This window comes from Heterodontus francisci, chromosome 19 (genome assembly GCF_036365525.1).
Source record: "Heterodontus francisci isolate sHetFra1 chromosome 19, sHetFra1.hap1, whole genome shotgun sequence".
Lineage (NCBI taxonomy): Eukaryota > Metazoa > Chordata > Chondrichthyes > Heterodontiformes > Heterodontidae > Heterodontus > Heterodontus francisci.
Window position 1 is genome coordinate 55,011,673 of NC_090389.1, and position 20,240 is coordinate 55,031,912.

The 20,240-nt window shown below is 42.7% G+C and overlaps 1 protein-coding gene across 20 annotated transcripts in view; it reads right to left on the minus strand.

The window, feature by feature from the left end:
• Nucleotides 1-20,240, minus strand: part of slmapa (sarcolemma associated protein a) — a 256,494-nt gene that overhangs the window by 22,060 nt on the left and 214,194 nt on the right. For all 20 annotated transcript variants that reach the window (XM_068051661.1, XM_068051658.1, XM_068051673.1 and 17 more), the window contains 3 exons: nt 4,161-4,286; nt 3,419-3,493; nt 2,628-2,948 (listed from right to left, as the gene is read on the minus strand). In XM_068051661.1, the coding sequence (XP_067907762.1) occupies nt 2,628-2,948; nt 3,419-3,493; nt 4,161-4,286 (522 nt within the window). The remainder of the gene's footprint in view (nt 1-2,627; nt 2,949-3,418; nt 3,494-4,160; nt 4,287-20,240) is intronic.

Genomic DNA, 20,240 nt, shown 5'->3' on the forward strand with positions numbered 1-20,240 from the left:
AAAGAGTTAAATTATGAGTAGAGGTTGCATAAATTTGGGTTTTATTCCATTTTAAGTTCAGAAGTTTGAGGGATGATCTAATCGAGGTTTTGAAAATGGTAAAAGCCTTCGACCAGTTAGATAAACTATTTCTGTTCTATCAGCCATGATTCAGTAGTAGCACTCTCATCTCCGAGTCAGAAGGTTCTGCGTTCAGGTCCCATTTCAGAAACTGGAGCATAAATTCGAGGCGAACACTTCAGTGCAGTACTATGGTAGTGCTGCACTGTTGAAGGTGCTGACTTTGGCCTTGTTTGTCCTCTCCGGTGAATGTAAAAGATCCCACGGCGCTATGTGAAGAGCAGAGGAGGTCTCCCCAGTATCCTGACCAATACTTATCCCTCAACCAACACCATTGAAAAATTATCTGGTTATTATCACATTGTTATTTGTGGGACTTTGCTGTGCGCAAACTGGCGGTTGCTCTTCCTAAATTACAATAATGACTACAGTTCAAAAGTACTTAATTTGCTGTAAAGTGTTTTGAGGCTATGAAAAGGGGTATGTAAATGAATATAATGAATGAATATAAATATATTAGGTCACATCGGAGTGAAATCAAGAAGCACTTATTTACACAAAGCATAGTAGACATCTGGAACTCTCTCCCCCTAAAAGGCTGTAGATACTGGGAAAACTGAAATTTTTAAAACCAAGATTGATACATTTTTATTAGGTAAGGGTATCATGGGATATGGAACTAATGCAGGTAAATGGAGCTGATGTACAGATCAATCATGATCTAACTTAATGGTGGAACAGGCTCAAGGGGTTGAATGGCCGACTCCTGTTCCTATGATCCTAGAGTGGATAGGTCTTCAAGTGGGGAGCGATTATCCTGATCTTAGAACAGTACCCTACAAAGTATGACGTGAGGGATTGGTTATGGAAACACAAATATATCATGGTAGAGTCATTTATCAAATTATTGAAAAAGTAAATGATAGTAAAAATGTTCCAGCAGTACAGCATAACTAAGTACAATCCATGGTCACGTTAGAGATCTCTTTGAAACATTGAGATTAGTAGACATGGTCATGCTGCACTGCATTGTGCAGATGGTACACATTGCTGCCACTGTGCACCGGTGGTGGAGGAAGTGAATATTTAAGGTGGTGGATGGAGTGCCAATCAAATGGGCTGCTTTGTCCTGGACGGTGTTGAGCTTCTTGAGGATTGTTGGAGCTGCACTCTTCCAGACAAGTAGAGAGTATTCCGTCACACTCCTGAGTTTTTTTTTTAAAGCTCATTCTTGGGATGTGAACATTGCTGGCATCCCTAATTGCCCTTGAACAGGTGGTGGTGAGCCACCTAAAACTGAGTGGCTTGCTAGGCCATTTCAGAAGGCAGTTAAAACTCAACTACACTGGAGTCACATGTAGGCCAGACAGGGTAAAGGTGGCAGATTTCCTCCCCTGACGGACATCAGTGAATCAGATGGTTTTTATGACAAACCGGTAGTTTCATGATCATTATTAATTAGATTAACATTTTATTCCAGATTTATTAATTAATTGAATTTAAATTCCCCCAGCTGTCGTAGTGTGATTTGAACTCATGTCGCCACACCATTAGTTCATGCCTCTGGATTACTAAACCAGTAATATTACCACTATACCACTGCCTTGTAGATGGTGGACAGGCTTTGGCGGGGGTGGGGGGGAACCGTTTAGGAGGTGAGTTACTCACCACAGAATTCCCAACATCTCACCTGTTGTTGCAGCCACAGTATTTATGTGGCTGGTCCAGTAAAGTTTCTGGTCAATGGTAACCTCTAGGATGTAGATGGTGGGGAATTCAGTGATGGCAATGCCATTAAATCTCTAGGGCATATGATCAAATTCACTGCTGTTGGAAAAGGTCATTGCCTAGCACTTGTGTGATGTGATGCAAATAATATTTACCATTTATCAGCCCAAGCCTGAATGTTGTCCAGGTCTTGCTGTATGTGGGTGTGGACTGATTCATTATCTGAGGAGTAATGAATGGAACTGAGCATTGTGCAATTAGCAGCAAACATCCCCACTTCTGACATTATGATGGAGGGAAGGTCATTGATGAAGCAGTTGAAGATAGTTGGGCCTAGGCACTGCCCTGAAGAACTCCTGCAGCGATGTCCTGGGGCTAAGATGATTGGCCTCCAACACCACTACCATTTTCCTTTGTGCTAGGCATGACTCCAGCCAGTGCAGAGTTTTCCCCCTGATTCCCACTGACTTCAATTTTACTAGGGCTCCTTGATGCCACATTCAGTCAAATGCTGCCTTGATGTCAAAGGCAGGAATTCTCACCTCACCTTTGGAATTCAGCTCTTTTGTCCGTGTCTGGACCAAGACTGTAATGAAGTCTGGAGCCAAATGGTCCTGGCAGAACCCAAACTAAGCATCAGTAAGCAGGTTATTGCTGAGTAAGTGCCACTTTATAGCACTGTCAAAGACACCTTTCATCACTTTGCTGATGTATTGATGTTGAAGTTGCCACCAGGAAATCAGAGTTAACTGTAAACTATGTATTGCTGCCGAGTAGATCAAAAGCAGCAAAAAATCTTGGTAAGCTTATTCGCACACGTGCAGTCCCATTCCCCTTACCTTGTAACTGGACCGCTTCTCCTTTCTGTTTATCCTTTTGCTCCTGGGTCTGAAGATGGAGCTTGCTTTGAAGGTTGAAGATTTCTGATTCGTACTCTGAGGCAGTTTTCCGCCATCGCTCAAGCTCAGTCTGCACCTTGTGCAACTCCCCTTGGAGAATGGCAATGTCACTTTCACGGCCCGTTGCTGCTTCTACTGCTGTCTGTCGTAAAGCCACAATCTCTTCATGGGTACTCGCTAACTGATCACGGGTCTCAATAATTTCATTCTCTTTTTCCTCTCTAAGGATCTCAATGTCCTTTTGTAATTTGTAGAGCTGAGCTGCGAACAGAAGAAACAATTGTCATTTTCACTGGATTGAAAGTTTGTAACAGTCTAATGTAAACTTTACTTGCCAGGACTGAATACATTGTCTTAGAAAATCACACACCAATTACTTTATAAATGTAACTGCTTAGGGCCAATTCTAATTGACTAATTGCTTTTGGATTTATTTTAAATGCACATCAGGAGTATCATAATATCCTTCCAGCAAGGCCGCGTAAATTTCCATTTACCATCATGATATTCTGTTCCAAATTTCTGTGTTTTTTTCTAACTGGTGGCCTTAAATATAGCAATATTATGAGAGCAATGCTCTTAAAGATAAAATTAAGACAGGTCATTAATACTGATCTGGTATCTTCTATCCAAAATAAAGAAAGCTAATATAAATATGAGTTGGTGAAGAGTGATGCTTTGTCATAAACCCTCCAAAGTCAACATGTACCAAGTATTGTGTAAGCTTATACCTTGTAACACGTGGATCTGTCTGGTTGATTCTTCAGCCTGTTGTTTAGCTGCCTTTCTTTCTTCTTCAAGTAGTGCTGAAAAGAAACAGGTGCAATGTACATGACAAACTAGTGATTCAGAGTGCATTATTTGATGCAATGCTTTAATTTAGAATTTTTTTTTTAAAGCAAAGCAACTTCAAAGCAAATTAAAGTAAACAGCAGAACTGGCTATTGATATTGATTTAACATTCAGAAAAGTGAAAAGAACATTTGAGAGTTCTTTTTTAATAGATGAGCAGGGCATTGGAGAAGCAGCTTTAAAAGTTAATAGTGTTTAGAATTCTATTTTCTCTCATGTAGTCCCTCCGAAACCATTAGCAATATGCGATCAAGCTAGTAAAAGCAGGAGAACAAGGACACCAGATCACTTAACAAAACAATGATCCAAGTGAACAAATCAAGTTACCAGGTTCAAGTACATACATCTGTTTGAACAAAAAGAAACTATTCTTATCAGAAGACCAGCAGTTTTCTGCTAGTGCCTAATTTTGTCCCACAAACCATTGCTCGAACTATTATACCTGAACCATTGAAAAATACATTACCTGGAATGTGTGAACTTTGGTTCAAAGAAAACTAAACTACTTTCTAATGCTGAAACTACGAAACCTGAGCTGCATGACCTGAAAATCAATGGGTTTTGTTTTCAATCAAGCCATTTTCATCACAGTTGCTCTAAAAAAACATATATTAAGTTCACCTTGCACTTCAAAGCATTTTTGTTTGCTGGTTCTGGCCAATTCCTGTGCTTCCTTCAACTCCTGGTGTAGTTGCTGTATCTCACGCTCTGAATCCCCAGTTTGTGCATGGGCACGTCGCAGTTCATCTGAAAAAGTAAAATTTATCCACATTACAAACAGTTATCAAAAAGGCTCAAAATCAGTTTTATATTGAATCCAGTAGAAAATCTGGATCAAGGGGTGAATAATAATTTTCTAAAGTGTGGAGACTTGAACAATGCTTCTCCTGAGTAACATTTAACTTTCTATTGAGCACAATGAATGAAAATCAAAGTTCCCTGCCAATAATGGAGCATTTTTGGTCTTAGAGAGTCTAAACATAATATGCACTTAAAAAGTGTATTGCATGTTAATTTTTCTCTTAGCATAGCAAAGGGGTCTGCAGCCATACATATGCTGACCTCAACCAGCTTTACTTCTCCACCCTTCTTAGACTCAAGAACCTTCATTCTGTCAGAATATGACATGGAAAACACCACCACCTGCAAGTAATCCTGACTTGGAAATATATTGCTGTTCCTTCCTCGTTGTTTGGTCAAAATCCTGGAACTCCCTAACAGCACTGTGGGAGTACCATGGGGCTCACCACCTTCTCAAGGGCAATTAGGGATGGGCAACAAATGCTGGACTTGCCAGGGACGTACACATCCTGTGAATGAAATAAAAACAAAATCTGCCTGGCATGGTTTGCAATGAGTTAAAAATGCCTCAAATTGAGGAACAGTCACCAGTTGCTCGCTTTTCTGAACTGGACCTTGGAACCTCGGCATATATAGTTCTATTAGAACTGAATTTCAAGTTCCATATCATTACTCATGAAGATTACTTACTTCCACCTTTACAATATTGCGTGTCCTTGCCAGTACTTCACTCTGAGTATCAAAACCTTAATCCATGTTTTATCACCTCTTGACTCAATTTCTGCCTCCATTAAACTTCAACGACCAAAATTCCACAGTTTAAATCCTGGCCTTCACCAAGCCTTGCTCACGTATAACCCCCCACCTTTGTTACACTACATCAGCTCTCGATTTTCCAACTTTATTCTCCCTCCCCCTTCTGGTCTTGGTGGCAGACCCTACTCTCTGAACTTCCCTAAATCTCTTTCCATCACTATTTCTCTGCACTCATAAAATCCTCCTAATAACCCTTCTGGGAACTGATGAAGCCTTGGTCAATGGCTCTTTTTTCCTGTTTAAAGCATCTTGGGACATTTTTATCTCCATTGACTGTGCTGTATTAAATGCAAATTGTTATTTATGCAATCACATTCATTAAAAATAGATATATGCAGCCAAAAAATCTTACATTTCTCCCATCAAATATTTATTGATAATAAATACTGGCAATCTCAGATTTACATTTCCTGCACAATGAGTGAAGCAAGTGGAAGCTGGTGCTTTGTAGAGGACTTCGAGGACTTTTATTAGTGTATACTACAGGACTCATTTCAGAGAATTCATCATCTTGTACTGATACTGAATGGATTATTTGAATTTATCAAATAAGCAAATTTTGTACGACCAAACACAGCTAATTCATGATCAGCTACCCTCAATTGTAAGAACAGCTATTTACCATGCAACTAAAGTGCATAGACTGCTAGAATGGAGTGTGATTACATGCTTTTAATGATTCATTTGTAATTTAGTACAAGAAACTGGATTCCTTCAAAGTACAAAATCAACACGTGGATAAATAGTTCATATGCCAAAATTTTGATTTAAATAGTCTTTGAGCTGGATCTTGTTGTCCCCCAGTGTCGTGATCCAAAGCGGAGGGGGTCTGAAGATGGGTCCGGAAGAGGTCCACCATGGACCTCAACGCCGGGAGGGCCCGGACCAATCCTCGCGGTGGTGGGGGCGAGGCTCCATGGCGGCCCTCTCACTGCTGGGCGATGGGACCTAAATTTAAATATTTAAATGAATAAAATGAATACATTTAAATGGATATAACTTCACGCTTCTGGGCCTGCTGTGATGTTTGGCGCAGCAGCCGGCACTCCTGCGGCTTCAATTCCCCATGCGGGAAAAGGCGGCGTGACATTGGAGGGAGGAATTAATATTTTCTGTGGGGTGGGGAGGGGGGGTAAGATGGGGTCAAATAAACATAATGGGTGTCGGGGATGGTGGGAAGGGGTGAACTCTAAACATTGTGTAGTCTTTTGGAGTAGGGGTGGGGAAGAGAGTCTTATTTAAAAGGTAAGAGTTATTTTGCGGGGGGGGGGGGGGGGAAGAGCAAATAATTAATGTAAATGGTATTGGGTGTGGGAAAGGGGCATTAGAAATTTATTGTATATTTTTGGGGGGCATACTTCTTAAAACATTTAAATGAGCTGGCAGGGCTGACTGCCCTTTAAAAATAGCACCAACGCCTATGCAGGCAGCTTGCGCCATTTCCGGGGACGGATAGTCCATTCCGTCCACATGTTTGGGGGGGGGGGGGGGGGAGGGGGTGCTGCCCTGGCTGTTTAAATGAGCCACCGTGCGGTAGATTGTAGCAGCTCTGCAGCGTGTGGGCAGCCATTTTTGGAGCTTGCCGCTGATCTAGCCCTTTAAATGGATCTTTTGGGAATGACATTATGTAGCGAAGAAATTACATCATTCAAGTATTTAAAATGACATACTACATTTATGCCCTACACCCACATCTGCCTAATTTCTCTCTCATTTCTCATTATGCCTTTTATAAGTTCACCTCAGTCAAAAGAGCCATCTCCTGTCCCTTTGACCCTTTTCCCACTCAACATCACCTCTTTGCCGCCATGCTACCTGATATTGTAAATAATTCCTTCTTAATTGGCATCAGACACACTTTCAAAAACACCATCATCAACACTTTCCTCAAAAAACCCACCCTTGACCTCTCTGTCCTGACAAACCACCACTTCCTCTCCAAGCTCCGTTTGGGGTCAGAGTCATTATGGCACAAAAGGAAACCACCCCAGTTTCTCCAAACTAACTTGTAGCTAAAACTCCTCATTCCTGGAACCATTCTGGTAAATCTCCTCTGTACCTTCTCAAGGACTCTCACATCCTCCTAAAGTGTGGTGACCAGAACCGAATGCAATACTCTGGCTGCGGCCTAACCAGAGCTTTATACAGGTTCAACGTAACTTCCCTGTTTTTGTACTCAGTACCTCTATTTATGAAGCCCAAGATCCCATATGCTTTGCTAACTACTCTCAATATGTCCTGCCACTTTCAAAGATCTAACTCCCAGATTCCTCTGTCCCTGTACGTGCTTGAAAACTGTGCCATTTACTTTATATTGGCTCACGTTATCCCTTCTGACAAAACGCATCACCTCACACTTGTCTGTGTTAAATTCCATCTGCCACTTGTCTGCCCATTCTACTCGCCTACCTACGTTCTGTTGCAAGGCAGTTCATATCATCCTCACTGTTTGCCACGCCTCCAAACTTGGTGTCGTTGGCAGATTTTGAGATTCTACTCTGTATTCCAAGATCCAAGTCATTAAATCAAAAAAAGCAGTGGTCCTAGCACTGAATCATGAAACGCCATTGTCTACCATCCTCCAGTCTGAAAAACAAGCTATTGCTGTTTTTGCTGTTTTCTGTCCTTAAGCCAATTTTTTATCCAACCTTCCTATTCCATGAGCCTCAATTTTGCTAACCAGCCTTTTATGTGGTGCTTTATCAAACGCTTTCTTAAAATCCATACAAACATTCACCGCATTCCCTTCATCAACCTTCTCTGTTACTTCAGCTGCTGCTGCCTTCAAGCCCTCCAATTTCTGCTCCAAGGTGCTTGAAAGTGTTGTCGCCTCCCAAATCTGTGTCCATCTTTCTTGTAACTCCAGGTATGAATCTTTCCAATCAAGTTTCTGACCCTGCCACAACACTGAAACGACTTAATCAAAGTTACAAATGACTGAGACTGAGACTGACTGTGATGCACTACCCTCCCCCATCTTTCTTGACCTATCTGCAGCTGTTGGCATGCACACCATCCTCCTCCAATGCCTCTACTCTGCTGAGTGGAACTGACCTTGTTTGATTTTACTTGATTTACCGCTCCAGTTGAAATCTGAACATTTTCAAAAATGGCTTCTCTTCCCACTCTTACCTCTGAAGTCTCTCAACCATCTATCCTTGGCTACCTTCTCTTCCCCATCTACATGCCACCCTTGGCAACATCATCTGCAGACATGGGGTCAGCTTCCATATGTATTCTGATGACATACAGCTACAACTCTCCGCCACCTCTCCTGACCCTTCTACTGTCTCTTCTATTCTCAGTGTCCATTCTTTCGATTATTCTCTGCGAAGCACAGTGGGATGATTTTCTATTTTAAAGGTGCTATTAAATTGCAAGTTGTTGTTTACATGTTACACAAGAGAATTGTTCGGTCAAATTAGTAACTTTTTTATTCTGCAAGATCACAATTCAAGCATATGACAAAACAATTAAACCACATGGTATAATTTTCATCCCTCCTACCAGCAAAAAGACATTTTTTCGATCAAATGTCTTCTTCAATAATAACATGCATTTATATAATGCCTTTAAAATAGTAAAACATTTCCAAGCACTTAAATGGCAAATGGGAGCACTCATTGTGCAGCACAGATGTTATCAACAGGAAGAAATGCTTTGAAGTGGTTAAGGGTGTATTACTGGTAAACAATATTTTGCTCCATATCGCACTATTATTCCATAGTTAACTCAGAGGTATTTTTAGTTTCTGGATTCCATTTGTAAAGTGGATATGTCTTCAGGCACATTTTTGATCTTGTGACTTAGAGCAATGATTTGTGATCCATTGTGCCAAATCAACACATCAAGCTCTAATCAGTTCAAAAAAATCAAAACAATGTCATGCCCTGAGGGCATTACCATACTGTTAGTTTAGTTTAGTTTCTAATTTCATCTAATCAGCATGGATGTTTATATGTTTATCACGATCCTGTTTTTTTTCTCCTCGGAAAATATTGCAGTGCTCCTTTAAGGCTGTAAAAGATCAGTACTTCTTTAAGGCAGAAAAGCTCGGGAGTCAGTGCACCAAAGTGCATTCTGGTTGCCAAGCAACAACCATACAGAGTGAACAGAAATTCAATGTATGCATTTTGACTTTGAAACTAAAAGCAAAATACTGCAGATGCTGGAAATCTGAAATAAAAACAAGAAATGCTGGAACCACTCAGCAGGTCTGGCAGCATCTGTGAAAAGAGAAGCAGAGTTAACGTTTCGGGTCAGTGACCCTTCATCGGAACTGACCCGAAACGTTAACTCTGCTTCTCTTTTCACAGATGCTGCCAGACCTGCTGAGTGGTTCCAGCATTTCTTGTTTTGACTTTGAAACTGGCTGGCAAAAAACTGGTTTGTTCAGTTGACAGACTGATCCAGCATGTGAAGGAAATAGGAGAGCTCTCTCCAAGTCAATTTAAACCCTGGGTAGTTTCTCTCTCAAACTTCTAAAAAGCTTCAAGCCAAATTAATTCCTTAAAGAAATAACAAAGTATTGGTCTGCTGTGTTCATTGCTGGAAAAAAGAAGAGTTTAACACTGCACCTGCTGAACTGAACTGTTGAACCCCTATCTCTGGAAGAATCCTTTTCTTATCGGACCTTGGAAGACTGCAAGCGAACTTGGCCTGGGTTGAATTAGAAGACCTTTCGTCGGAAGCGTAATCTGCAAAGACTTTATTGTTATTTTCTATTTTTCTGGGCAGCTAATTAAAAACCAAACTACTGTCTGTCTGAGTATATGTATGCAAATATGGGAGTTAGATTTTTAAATAAGTTATAAGGTCGTTAGATATTGATTTATCTTAGGAGTGTTTAAGATTTTAATTTAAAAAAATACTTAATTTGTTGATATCTAAAGATACCTTGTTTGGTTCGCTTCATTCGGGGGTTACTAGATAGTTTCAATTTGGCTGCTGCTTTCTTCGATTTGGAAAGCTTAAAGAAATATGATGCGACCTGTGGAGCGACGGGACTGAATTGACAGAGCGTTGCTCCCACCGCGATCAGAATCATATGTTTTGATTGGGGGCTTTGTCCTGAGCGGTCGTAACATGTATTTTAATTGGGGACTTGTCCGCAGTCGAATCATATTTAATTAGGCGGCTTGCGTCTGGAATGAGAATCAGACTAATTTGGAGGGCTTGCATTTGGAATCATATCAATTGCTCGTTTCTGGGATAACATACAAATTAGGGTCTTGGGCTGGTATCATATCAATTGGAAACTCGATTGTTGGGATCTAAATCTAACACCAATTACGAAGAAATAAAAGGAACCAGGTGTCTTGCAAAATAAGGTACAGTCCATACCATATTAATGACATTAGTGGTTGCAGCAGAGTTTTTGGGAAATCAGAGTGTTTCCCTCAGTGTACCCTCGCTCTACACCTCCATCCCCCACCAGGATGGTTTGAGGGCTCTCCGCTTCTTCCTGGAACAGAGGCCCAACCAGTCCCCATCCACCACCACCCTCCTCCGCCTGGCTGAACTTGTTCTCACATTGAACAACTTCTCCTTCAACTCCACGCACTTCCTTCAAGTAAAAGGTGTCGCTATGGGTACCCGCATGGGTCCTAGTTATGCCTGTCTTTTTGTGGGATATGTCGAGCATTCTTTGTTCCAGTCCTACTCAGGCCCCCTCCCCCAACTCTTTTTCCGGTACATTGATGACTGTATCGGTGCAGTTTCCTGCTCCCGCCCCGAACTAGAAAACTTTATCAACTTTGCTTCCAATTTCCACCCTTCTCTCACCTTTACATGGTCCATCTCTGACACTTCCCTTCCCTTCCTCGACTTCTCTGTCTCCATCTCTGGGGATAGGTTGTCTACCAATATCCATTATAAGCCCACTGACTCCCACAGCTACCTCGACTACACTTCTTCACACCCTACCCTCCTGTAAGGACTCCATTCCATTCTCCCAGTTTCTCCGTCTCCGACGCATCTGCTCTGATGATGCTACCTTCCATGGCGGTGCTTCTGATATGACCTCCTTTTTCCTCAACCGAGGATTTCCCCCCACTGTGGTTGACAGGGCCCTCAACCGTGTCCGACCCATTCCCTGCACCTCTACCCTCACCCCTTCCCCTCCCTCCCAGAACCGTGACAGGGTTCCCCTTGTCCTCACTTTTCATCCCACCAGCCTCCATATCCAAAGGATCATCCTCCGCCATTTTCGCCACCTCCAGCGTGATGCCACTACCAGTCGCATCTTCCCCTCCCTTCCCCTGTCAGCATTCCGAAGGGATCGTTCCCTCCGCGACACCCTGGTCCACTCCTCCATTACCCCCACCACCTCGTCTCCGTCCCAGGGCACCTTCCCCTGCAATCGCAGGAGGTGTAATACCTGCCCATTTACCTCCTCCCTCCTCACTATCCCAGGCCCCAAACACTCCTTTCAGGTGAAGCAGCGATTTACTTGTACTTCTTTCAATGTAGTATACTGTATTCGCTGCTCACAGTGTGGTCTCCTCTACATTGGGGAGACCAAGCGCAGACTGGGTGACCGCTTTGCGGAACATCTCCGCTCAGTCCGCAAGCAGGACCCTGAGCTTCCGGTTGCTTGCCATTTCAACACTCCCCCCTGCTCTCATGCTCACATCTCTGTCCTGGGATTGCTGCAGTGTTCCAGTGAACATCAACGCAAGCTCGAGGAACAGCATCTCATCTACCGATTAGGCACACTACAGCCTGCCGGACTGAACATTGAGTTCAATAATTTCAGAGCATGACAGCCCCCCATTTTACTTTCATTTTTAGTTATTTTTTCTTCCTTTTTTTTTTTACATTCCTTTTTACATTTTTTACAATTTTTTTTGCATTTATTTCATTTCATCTTAGTTTGTTCAGTTTGCTTACCCACTGTTTTTTTCAGGTTGTTTTTCTTCAGGTTTGCACTTGCTGCTGTTCAATATTCAGTGTATTCACACCTAATCTGTACTAATGCTTTGTCTTTCAACACACCATTAACATATTGTTTGCCTTTGCTCCGTGACCTTTTGGTCTGCTATGTGGCCTGGTCCAATCTGCACCTTCTCCTTTGTTATCTCTTGTCCCACCCCCACCTCACTTGTTTATAATCTGTGACTTTTCTAATATTTGGCAGTTCCGAAGAAGGGTCACTGACCCGAAACGTTAACTCTGCTTCTCTTTCCACAGATGCTGCCAGACCTGCTGAGTGATTCCAGCATTTCTTGTTTTTGTTTCAGATTTCCAGCATCCGCAGTATTTTGCTTTTATTTTGTTTCCCTCAGTGACTTGATAACTTTAACCAAGAACAAATTAAAAGAATTGGTGGCAAAATTGACGTTAGAATTGAAATCAAGTGCCAAAAAAGCAGAAATAATTGACATAATAGCCCAACATCTAGAATTAGAAGCAGAATTAGAAAGCGAAGAAGACGACGAAGCAGTCTAAGATGAAGACGAAGACGAGGAACAAGAAAGTAGTGGATCAGAGAGTAATGCAGTGGTATTGGCTAGGAATCAGTTAGAAACAAAAAATGTGAGGCTGAAAAAGAAGTGAAAATATTTGAATTGGAAAACGAGGAAAGGGAAAAAGAAAAAGCAACAGCAATAAGAAAACTTGAACTTCAGAAAGTAGAGTATAAAAGTAGGGAAGTGTTGCTGCAACTGTACAAGGCATTAGTGAGACCGCACCTGCAGTATTGCGGACAGTTTTGGTCCCCTTAGTTGAGAAAGGATGTAGTTGCATTGGAAGCAGCACAGAGGAGGTTCACTAGATTGATTCCAGAGATGGGAGGCTTGTCTTATGAAGAGAGATTGAGCAGTTTAGGCCTTTACTCTCGAGTTTAGAAGAATGAGAGGAGATCTAATTGAGGTATATAAGATGATTAAGGGGATTGACAAAGTAGACATAGAACAAAGAATAAAGAAAATTACAGCACAGGAACAGGCCCTTCGGCCCTCCAAGCCTACGACGATCCAGATCCTCTATCTAAACCTGTCGCCGATTTTCCAAGGGTCTGTATCTCTTTACTTCCTGCCCATTCATGTATCTGTCTAGATACATCTTAAAAGACGCTACCGTGCCCGCGTCTACCACCTCCACTGGCAACGCGTTCCAGGCACCCACCACCCTCTGCGTAAAGAACTTTCCACGCATATCCCCCCTAAACCGTTTCCCTTTCACTTTGAACTCGTGTCCCCTAGTAATTGAATCCCCCACTCTGGGAAAAAGCTTCATGCTATCCAACCTGTCTATACCTCTCATGATTTTGTACACCTCAATCAGGTCCCCCCTCAACCTCCGTCTTTCTAATGAAAATAATCCTAATCTACTCAACCTCTCTTCATAGCTAGCGCCCTCCATACCAAGCAACATCCTGGTGAACCTCCTCTGCACCCTCTCCAAAGCATCCACATCCTTTTGGTAATGCGGCGACCAGAACTGCACGCAGTATTCCAAATGTGGCCGAACCAAAGTCCTATACAACTGTAACATGACCTGCCAATTCTTGTACTCAATACCCCGTCCGATGAAGGAAAGCATGCCGTATGCCTTCTTGACCACTCTATTGACCTGCGTTGCCACCTTCAGGGAACAATGGACCTGAACACCCAAGTCTCCCTGTACATCAATTTTCCCCAGGACTTTTCCATTTACTGTATAGTTCACTCTTGAGTTGGATCTTCCAAAATGCATCACCTCACATTTGCCCCGATTGAACTCCATCTGCCATTTCTCTGCCCAACTCTCCAGTCTATTTATATTCTGCTGCATTCTCTGACAGTCCCCTTCACTATCTGCTACTCCACCAATCTTAGTGTCGTCTGCAAACTTGCTAATCAGACCACCTATACTTTCCTCCAAATCATTTATGTATATCACAAACAACAGTGGTCCCAGCACGGATCCCTGTGGAACACCACTGGTCACACGTCTCCATTTTGAGAAACTCCCTTCCACTGCTACTCTCTTTGTCTCCTGTTGCCCAGCCAGTTCTTTATCCATCTAGCTAGTACACCTTGGACCCCATGCGCCTTCACTTTCTCCATCAGCCTACCATGGGGAACCTTATCAAATGCCTTACTGAAGTCCATGTATATGACATCTACAGCCCTTCCCTCATCAATCAACTTTGTCACTTCCTCAAAGAATTCTATTAAGTTGGTAAGACATGACCTTCTCTGCACAAAACCATGTTGCCTATCACTGATAAGCCCATTTTCTTCCAAATGGGAATAGATCCTATCCCTCAGTATCTTCTCCAGCAGCTTCCCTACCACTGACGTCAGGCTCACCGGTCTATAATTACCTGGATTATCCCTGCTACCCTTCTTAAACAAGGGGACAACATTAGCAATTCTCCAGTCCTCCGGGACTTCACCCGTGTTTAAGGATGTTGCAAAGATATCTGGTAAGGCCCCAGCTATTTCCTCTCTCGCTTCCCTCAGTAACCTGGGATAGATCCCATCCAGACCTGGGGACTTGTCCACCTTAATGCCTTTTAGAATACCCAACACTTCCTCCCTCCCTATGCCGACTTGACCTAGAGTAATCAAACATCTGTCCCTAACCTCAACATCCGTCATGTCCCTCTCCTCGGTGAATACCGATGCAAAGTACTCGTTTAGAATCTCACCCATTTTCTCTGACTCCACGCATAACTTTCCTCCTTTGTCCTTGAGTGGGCCAATCCTTTCTCTAGTTACCCTCTTGCTCCTTATATATGAATAAAAGGCTTTGGGATTTTCATTAACCCTGTTTGCTAAAGATATTTCATGACCCCTTTTAGTCATCTTAATTCCTCGTTTCAGATTGCGCCTACAATCCCAATATTCTTTCAAAGCTTTGTCTTTCTTCAGCCGCCTCAACCTTATGTATGCTTCCTTTTTCCTCTTAGCTAGTCTCACAATTTCACCTGTCATCCATGGTTCCCTAATCTTGCCATTTGTACCCCTCATTTTCACAGGAACATGTCTCTCCTGCACGCTAATCAACCTCTCTTTAAAAGCCTCCCACACATCAAATGTGGATTTACCTTCAAACAGCTGCTCCCAATCTACATTCCCCAGCTCCTGCCGAATTTTGGTATGGTTGGCCTTCCCCCAATTTAGCACTCTTCCTTTAGGACCACTCTCGTCTTTGTCCATGAGTATTCTAAAACTTACGGAATTGTGATCACTATTCCCAAAGTAGTCCCCTACTGAAACGTCAACCACCTGGCCGGGCTCATTCCCCAACACCAGGTCCAGTATGGCCCCTTCCCGAGTTGGACTATTTACATACTGCTCTCGAAAACCCTCCTGGATGCTCCTTACAAATTCTGCTCCATCTGGACCTCTAACACTAAGTGAATCCCAGTCAATGTTGGGAAAATTAAAATCTCCCATCACCACCACCCTGTTGCTCCTACATCTTTCCATAATCTGTTTACATATTTGTACCTCTATTTCACGCTCGCTGTTGGGAGGCCTGTAGTGCAGCCCCAACACTGTTACCGCACCCTTCCTATTTCTGAGTTCTGCCCATATTGCCTCACAGCTCGAGTCCTCCATAGTGCCTTCCTTCAGCAGAGCTGTGATATCCTCTTTGACCAGTAATGCAACTCCTCCACCCCTTTTACCTCCCTCTCTGTCCCGCCTGAAGCATCGGTATCCTGGGATATTTAGTTGCCAATCATGCCCTTCCCTTAACCAAGTCTCAGTAATAGCAATATCATACTCCCAGGTACTAATCCAAGCCCTAAGTTCATCTGCCTTACCTACTACACTTCTTGCATTAAAACAAATGCACCTCAGACCACCAGTCCCTTTGCTTTCATCATCTGTTCCCTGCCTACTCTTTCCCTTAGTCACGCTGACTTCATTATCTAGTTCCTTACAGGCTTTAGTTACTACCTCCTTACTGTCCACTGACCTCATTTGGTTCCCATCCCCCTGCCACATTAGTTTAAACCCTCCCCAACAGCATTAGCAAAAGCACCCCCAAGGACATTGGTTCCAGTCTGGCCCAGGTGTAGACCGTCCAATTTGTAATAGTCCCACCACCCCCAGAACCGGTCCCAATGTCCCAAAAATCTGAACCCCTCCCTCCTGCACCATCTCTCAAGCCACGCATTCATGTGACTATTCTTTCATTTCTACTCTGACTATCACGTGGCACTGGTAGCAATCCTGAGATTACATCCTGAGAGGATGTTTCCTTTTGTGGGGCAATCTAGAACGAGAGGTCATAGTTTTAGGATAAGGGGTAGCAGATTTAAAACAGAGATGAGAAATTACTTCTCTCAAAAGGGTCGTGAATCTGTGGAATTCACTACCCCAGAATGCGGTAGATGCCGGGACATTGGGTAAATTTAAGGAGGAGATAGACAGATTTTTAAATTAGAAATGGGTTGAAGGGTTATGGAGAACAGGCAGGAAAGTGGAGTTGAGGCAGAGATAAGATCAGCCATGATTGTATTGAATGGCGGAGCAAGCTCGAGGGGCTGAATTGCTTACTCCTAGTTCTTATGTTCTTAAAGTGAAAAAGAGAGGGAATTTAGGCTAAAAGAGATGGAACTAAGACAAAGGGGTAGTCGTGAATCCAAGGAAAATTCGGGTCAGGAAGAATCTGAATTTAGCTCAGGACCCAGTGAAAGACTGTTTAAAGTTATACAGGCTCTTCCTAAGTTTGAGGAAAGGGACATAGAGGCATTTTTCATATCTTTGAAAAAATAGCCAAACAGATCAATTGGCTGAAGGAAAGCTGGACACTGCTTATGCAAAGTAGGTTGGAAGGCAGAGCTCATGACGTTTATACCATGCTTCCTGAAGAAACTTCTGCAAATTATGAGATGGCAAAAAAGGCTATTCTCGCTGCGTATGAGTTAGTCCCTGAAGTCAGAGGTTTTGGAACTTACGGAGATTGGCTGGGCAGACATATGTAGAATTTGAGAGGGTGAAGCAAATTACTTTTGACCGTTGGATACGGGCATTAAAGATTGAAACCAAATATGAGAACGTTCGGAAGTTGATTCTCTTGGAAAATAAACTGAAAGTTTTGAAAGCTAGGCAAGTAACAGAAATTGCTGACGATTTTGAGCTTGTGAATAAACCAACCTCTTTTGTCCGTCATCCCCATAAACCCGAGAAGGATAGAAGGTGGGAGAGTGAAAGGAAGGCAAATAGTCGGGGACAAGAAGGAACAGCTGGGAATGCCCCAGGATCACTTCCTCAAGTCAGATAGGAAGGTGCTGAGGGTAGAAGTGAGGTTCGCAAGCCAAAGTATTATCATTGCCATAAAATGGGCCATCTTCGTTCAGGGCGCTGGAAATTGCAAGGTAAACCCATAGGACTCGTTGGGGTACGCAAAGCTAGTGCAGAGGAAAAGACTCTGACTGAGAATACAGCAGACCAGGCTATAGCATTAACAACAGCTGTAAAACCAGATACTAAAATTAAAAGGATTCTCGAGGTTAAGAATCAGATACCCGAAAGTTGTCAAAGGGAAAAGTACCTCCATATCCTTCAAGTGAGAAAGGAAAACCTATCATTAGACTTAGGGATACAGGAGCAACCCAAAGACTCTTGCTGGGGAAAGATATAACATTTCCACCAGACAGCGCCTTGAATGCTAAAGTTTTAGTTATTTAGTTAATGGAACTGGCGGGATGTATACACCCATACCTTTATATAAAAAGTACGCCTAGAGAGTGACTTAATATCTGGGATACTAACTGTAGGAGTTGTCCACAGTTTGCCAGTAGAGGAAATTGATCTACTCCAAGGAAATGATTTGGCTGGATCAAAAGTATCAGTTTCTTGAGAAACTGATACTTTTGATCCAGCCAAATCATTTCCTAGGAGGAACCAACTGAAATTAAGGAAACGGAGAAATTACAGGAGCAAGTTCCGGGAATATTTCCTGCATGTGTAGTCACCCAAGCAATGGGTAAACAGGATCCATTGTCGGAGGTAAAAGGGGCACCACAACCAGATAACCACATAGCTGAAACCTTATTTGGGGATTTAGACAATCCAAATGAGAGGTTTAACAGATCTTCTATCATTGCAGCACAGCAAGCTGATCTACAGATATATTGAATCGCACAGATGGCTCTGACAGAAGCTGAGGTGAAATGAGTTCAGGAAGGCTATTATATGGCAAACGGGATTTTGAGGTGGAAATGGAGACCGCCTCATACACCTGCCAACAAAGAGTGGACAGTTGTTGAACAGATAGTGGTACCACCTAAATATCATCAAGGATTATGAAGATTAGCACATGATATTACTTTTGCAAGAGATAGGGGAATTCGGAAGACCAAATCACGCACAAGCTAACATTATTACTGGCCAGAAGGATGAGACACAATTTTGTAGGACATGCCATAGATGTCAAATGGTGGGGAAACCACAACCTACCATAAAATCAGCACCACTAGTTCCCATACCAGCAATTGAACCATTTAGCAGGGTAGTGGTAGACAGTGTCGGACCCTTGCCAAAAACAAAAGCGGGACATCAATACATACTTACTATCATGGATATAGCTACTCGATTCCCAGAGGCCATCCCTTTGAGGACAATTACTGCTAGAATAGTAGTAGAAAAGTTAACCCAATTCTTTACGAGATATGGGTTACCACTTGAAGTTCAATCAGATCAAAGTACTAATTTCATGTCCAACATATTTCAAGAAGTCATGGGCAATTTGGGCATTACACAATTGAAATCTTCAGCATATCACCCACAGTCACAGGGAGCTTTACAGAGATTTAACCAAACTCTCAAGACAATAATTAGAACATACTGTCACGAATATCCACATGACTGGGATAAAGGACCAGATTTACTATTATTTGCCACCAGAGACTCACTGAATGAGTTTACAGGCTTCAGTCCTTTTGAATTGGTTTATGGGCATGAAGTAAGAGGTCCTCGAAAACTTTCTTGGAACAAAAGAATGAATCTTCGATATTAGACTATGTATCTGTGTTCCAGGAAAGGCTCACGAAAGCTTGCGACTTCTGCAACAGGTTTATTCAAACACATTTGAATATATCAGCCATCTTTACAAAGTAAATTGTCAACTCAAACTACTTTAAAGGGCAGATTTCAATGGATGTAAAATCACACCAGTGCACCAGCAATTTACCAATCGGCCCTGGGTGCCACAGGTACTTCACATCAAGAAAGAACTCAGAAATTCTATCCTAAAATATCGGCCAAAACCAGTGGTTAAAGTTGATCAGAATAGTAGAGTTTTCCAGCTCCTAAATTACATAAATGTCTCCTGCCTAATCTATTAAACTCCTTGCAGACTGTGTCCAACTTCAAGGAGCGCAAAATTGATCCAGGATCCAGGTGGAAAGATTTTGATATCAAACAACTCCCGAAAAGCTGATCCAGGCCAACTAGAACAACAGCAATCCTCATATAGCAAATGGAAGCCGTCAAACTGTCAGCATTTGCAGCATTGAGACTGAAAGGAAGCTGAGGTTAGAGTGGGGGTAAATCAACATAAATCAGGGAGCAAAGAGAAAGAAATAAACAAGGCATATCAGGAGAAAGGCGACACATAGCTAAGTGGGGATAGGAATTGGGGAGGTGCGTGCTTTTGTTACCTCCAGATTCAACTATTCGAACGTTCTCCAAGCTGGCCTCCATTCTTTCACCTTCCATAAATCTGAGTTTATCCTAAGTTCTGCTGCCCATATCCTAAACTTGCAACGTCCCATTCACCCATCACCCCTGTGATCACTGACCTACAGTGGCACCAGATCCAGCAATGCCTCAAATTTAAAATTCTCACCCTTGTCTTCAAATCTTTCCACGGCCTCACCTCTTCCTATCTCTGTAACCTCCTGCAGCTTTACAACCCCGAGAACTCTGCGTTCCTCCAATTCTGATGTCTTGTTCATCCTTGATTTCCTTTGCCCCATCAGCCGTTGTGCCTTCAGCCGTTCATGCTTTGAGCTCTAGAATTCCCTGCCTAAACCGCTCCACCTCTTTCCCTCCTCTTTTAAGATGCTCTTTAAACCTACCTCTTTGACCAACCTTTGGCTCCCCTGTCCTAATAACTCCTTATGTAGCTCAGTGTCAA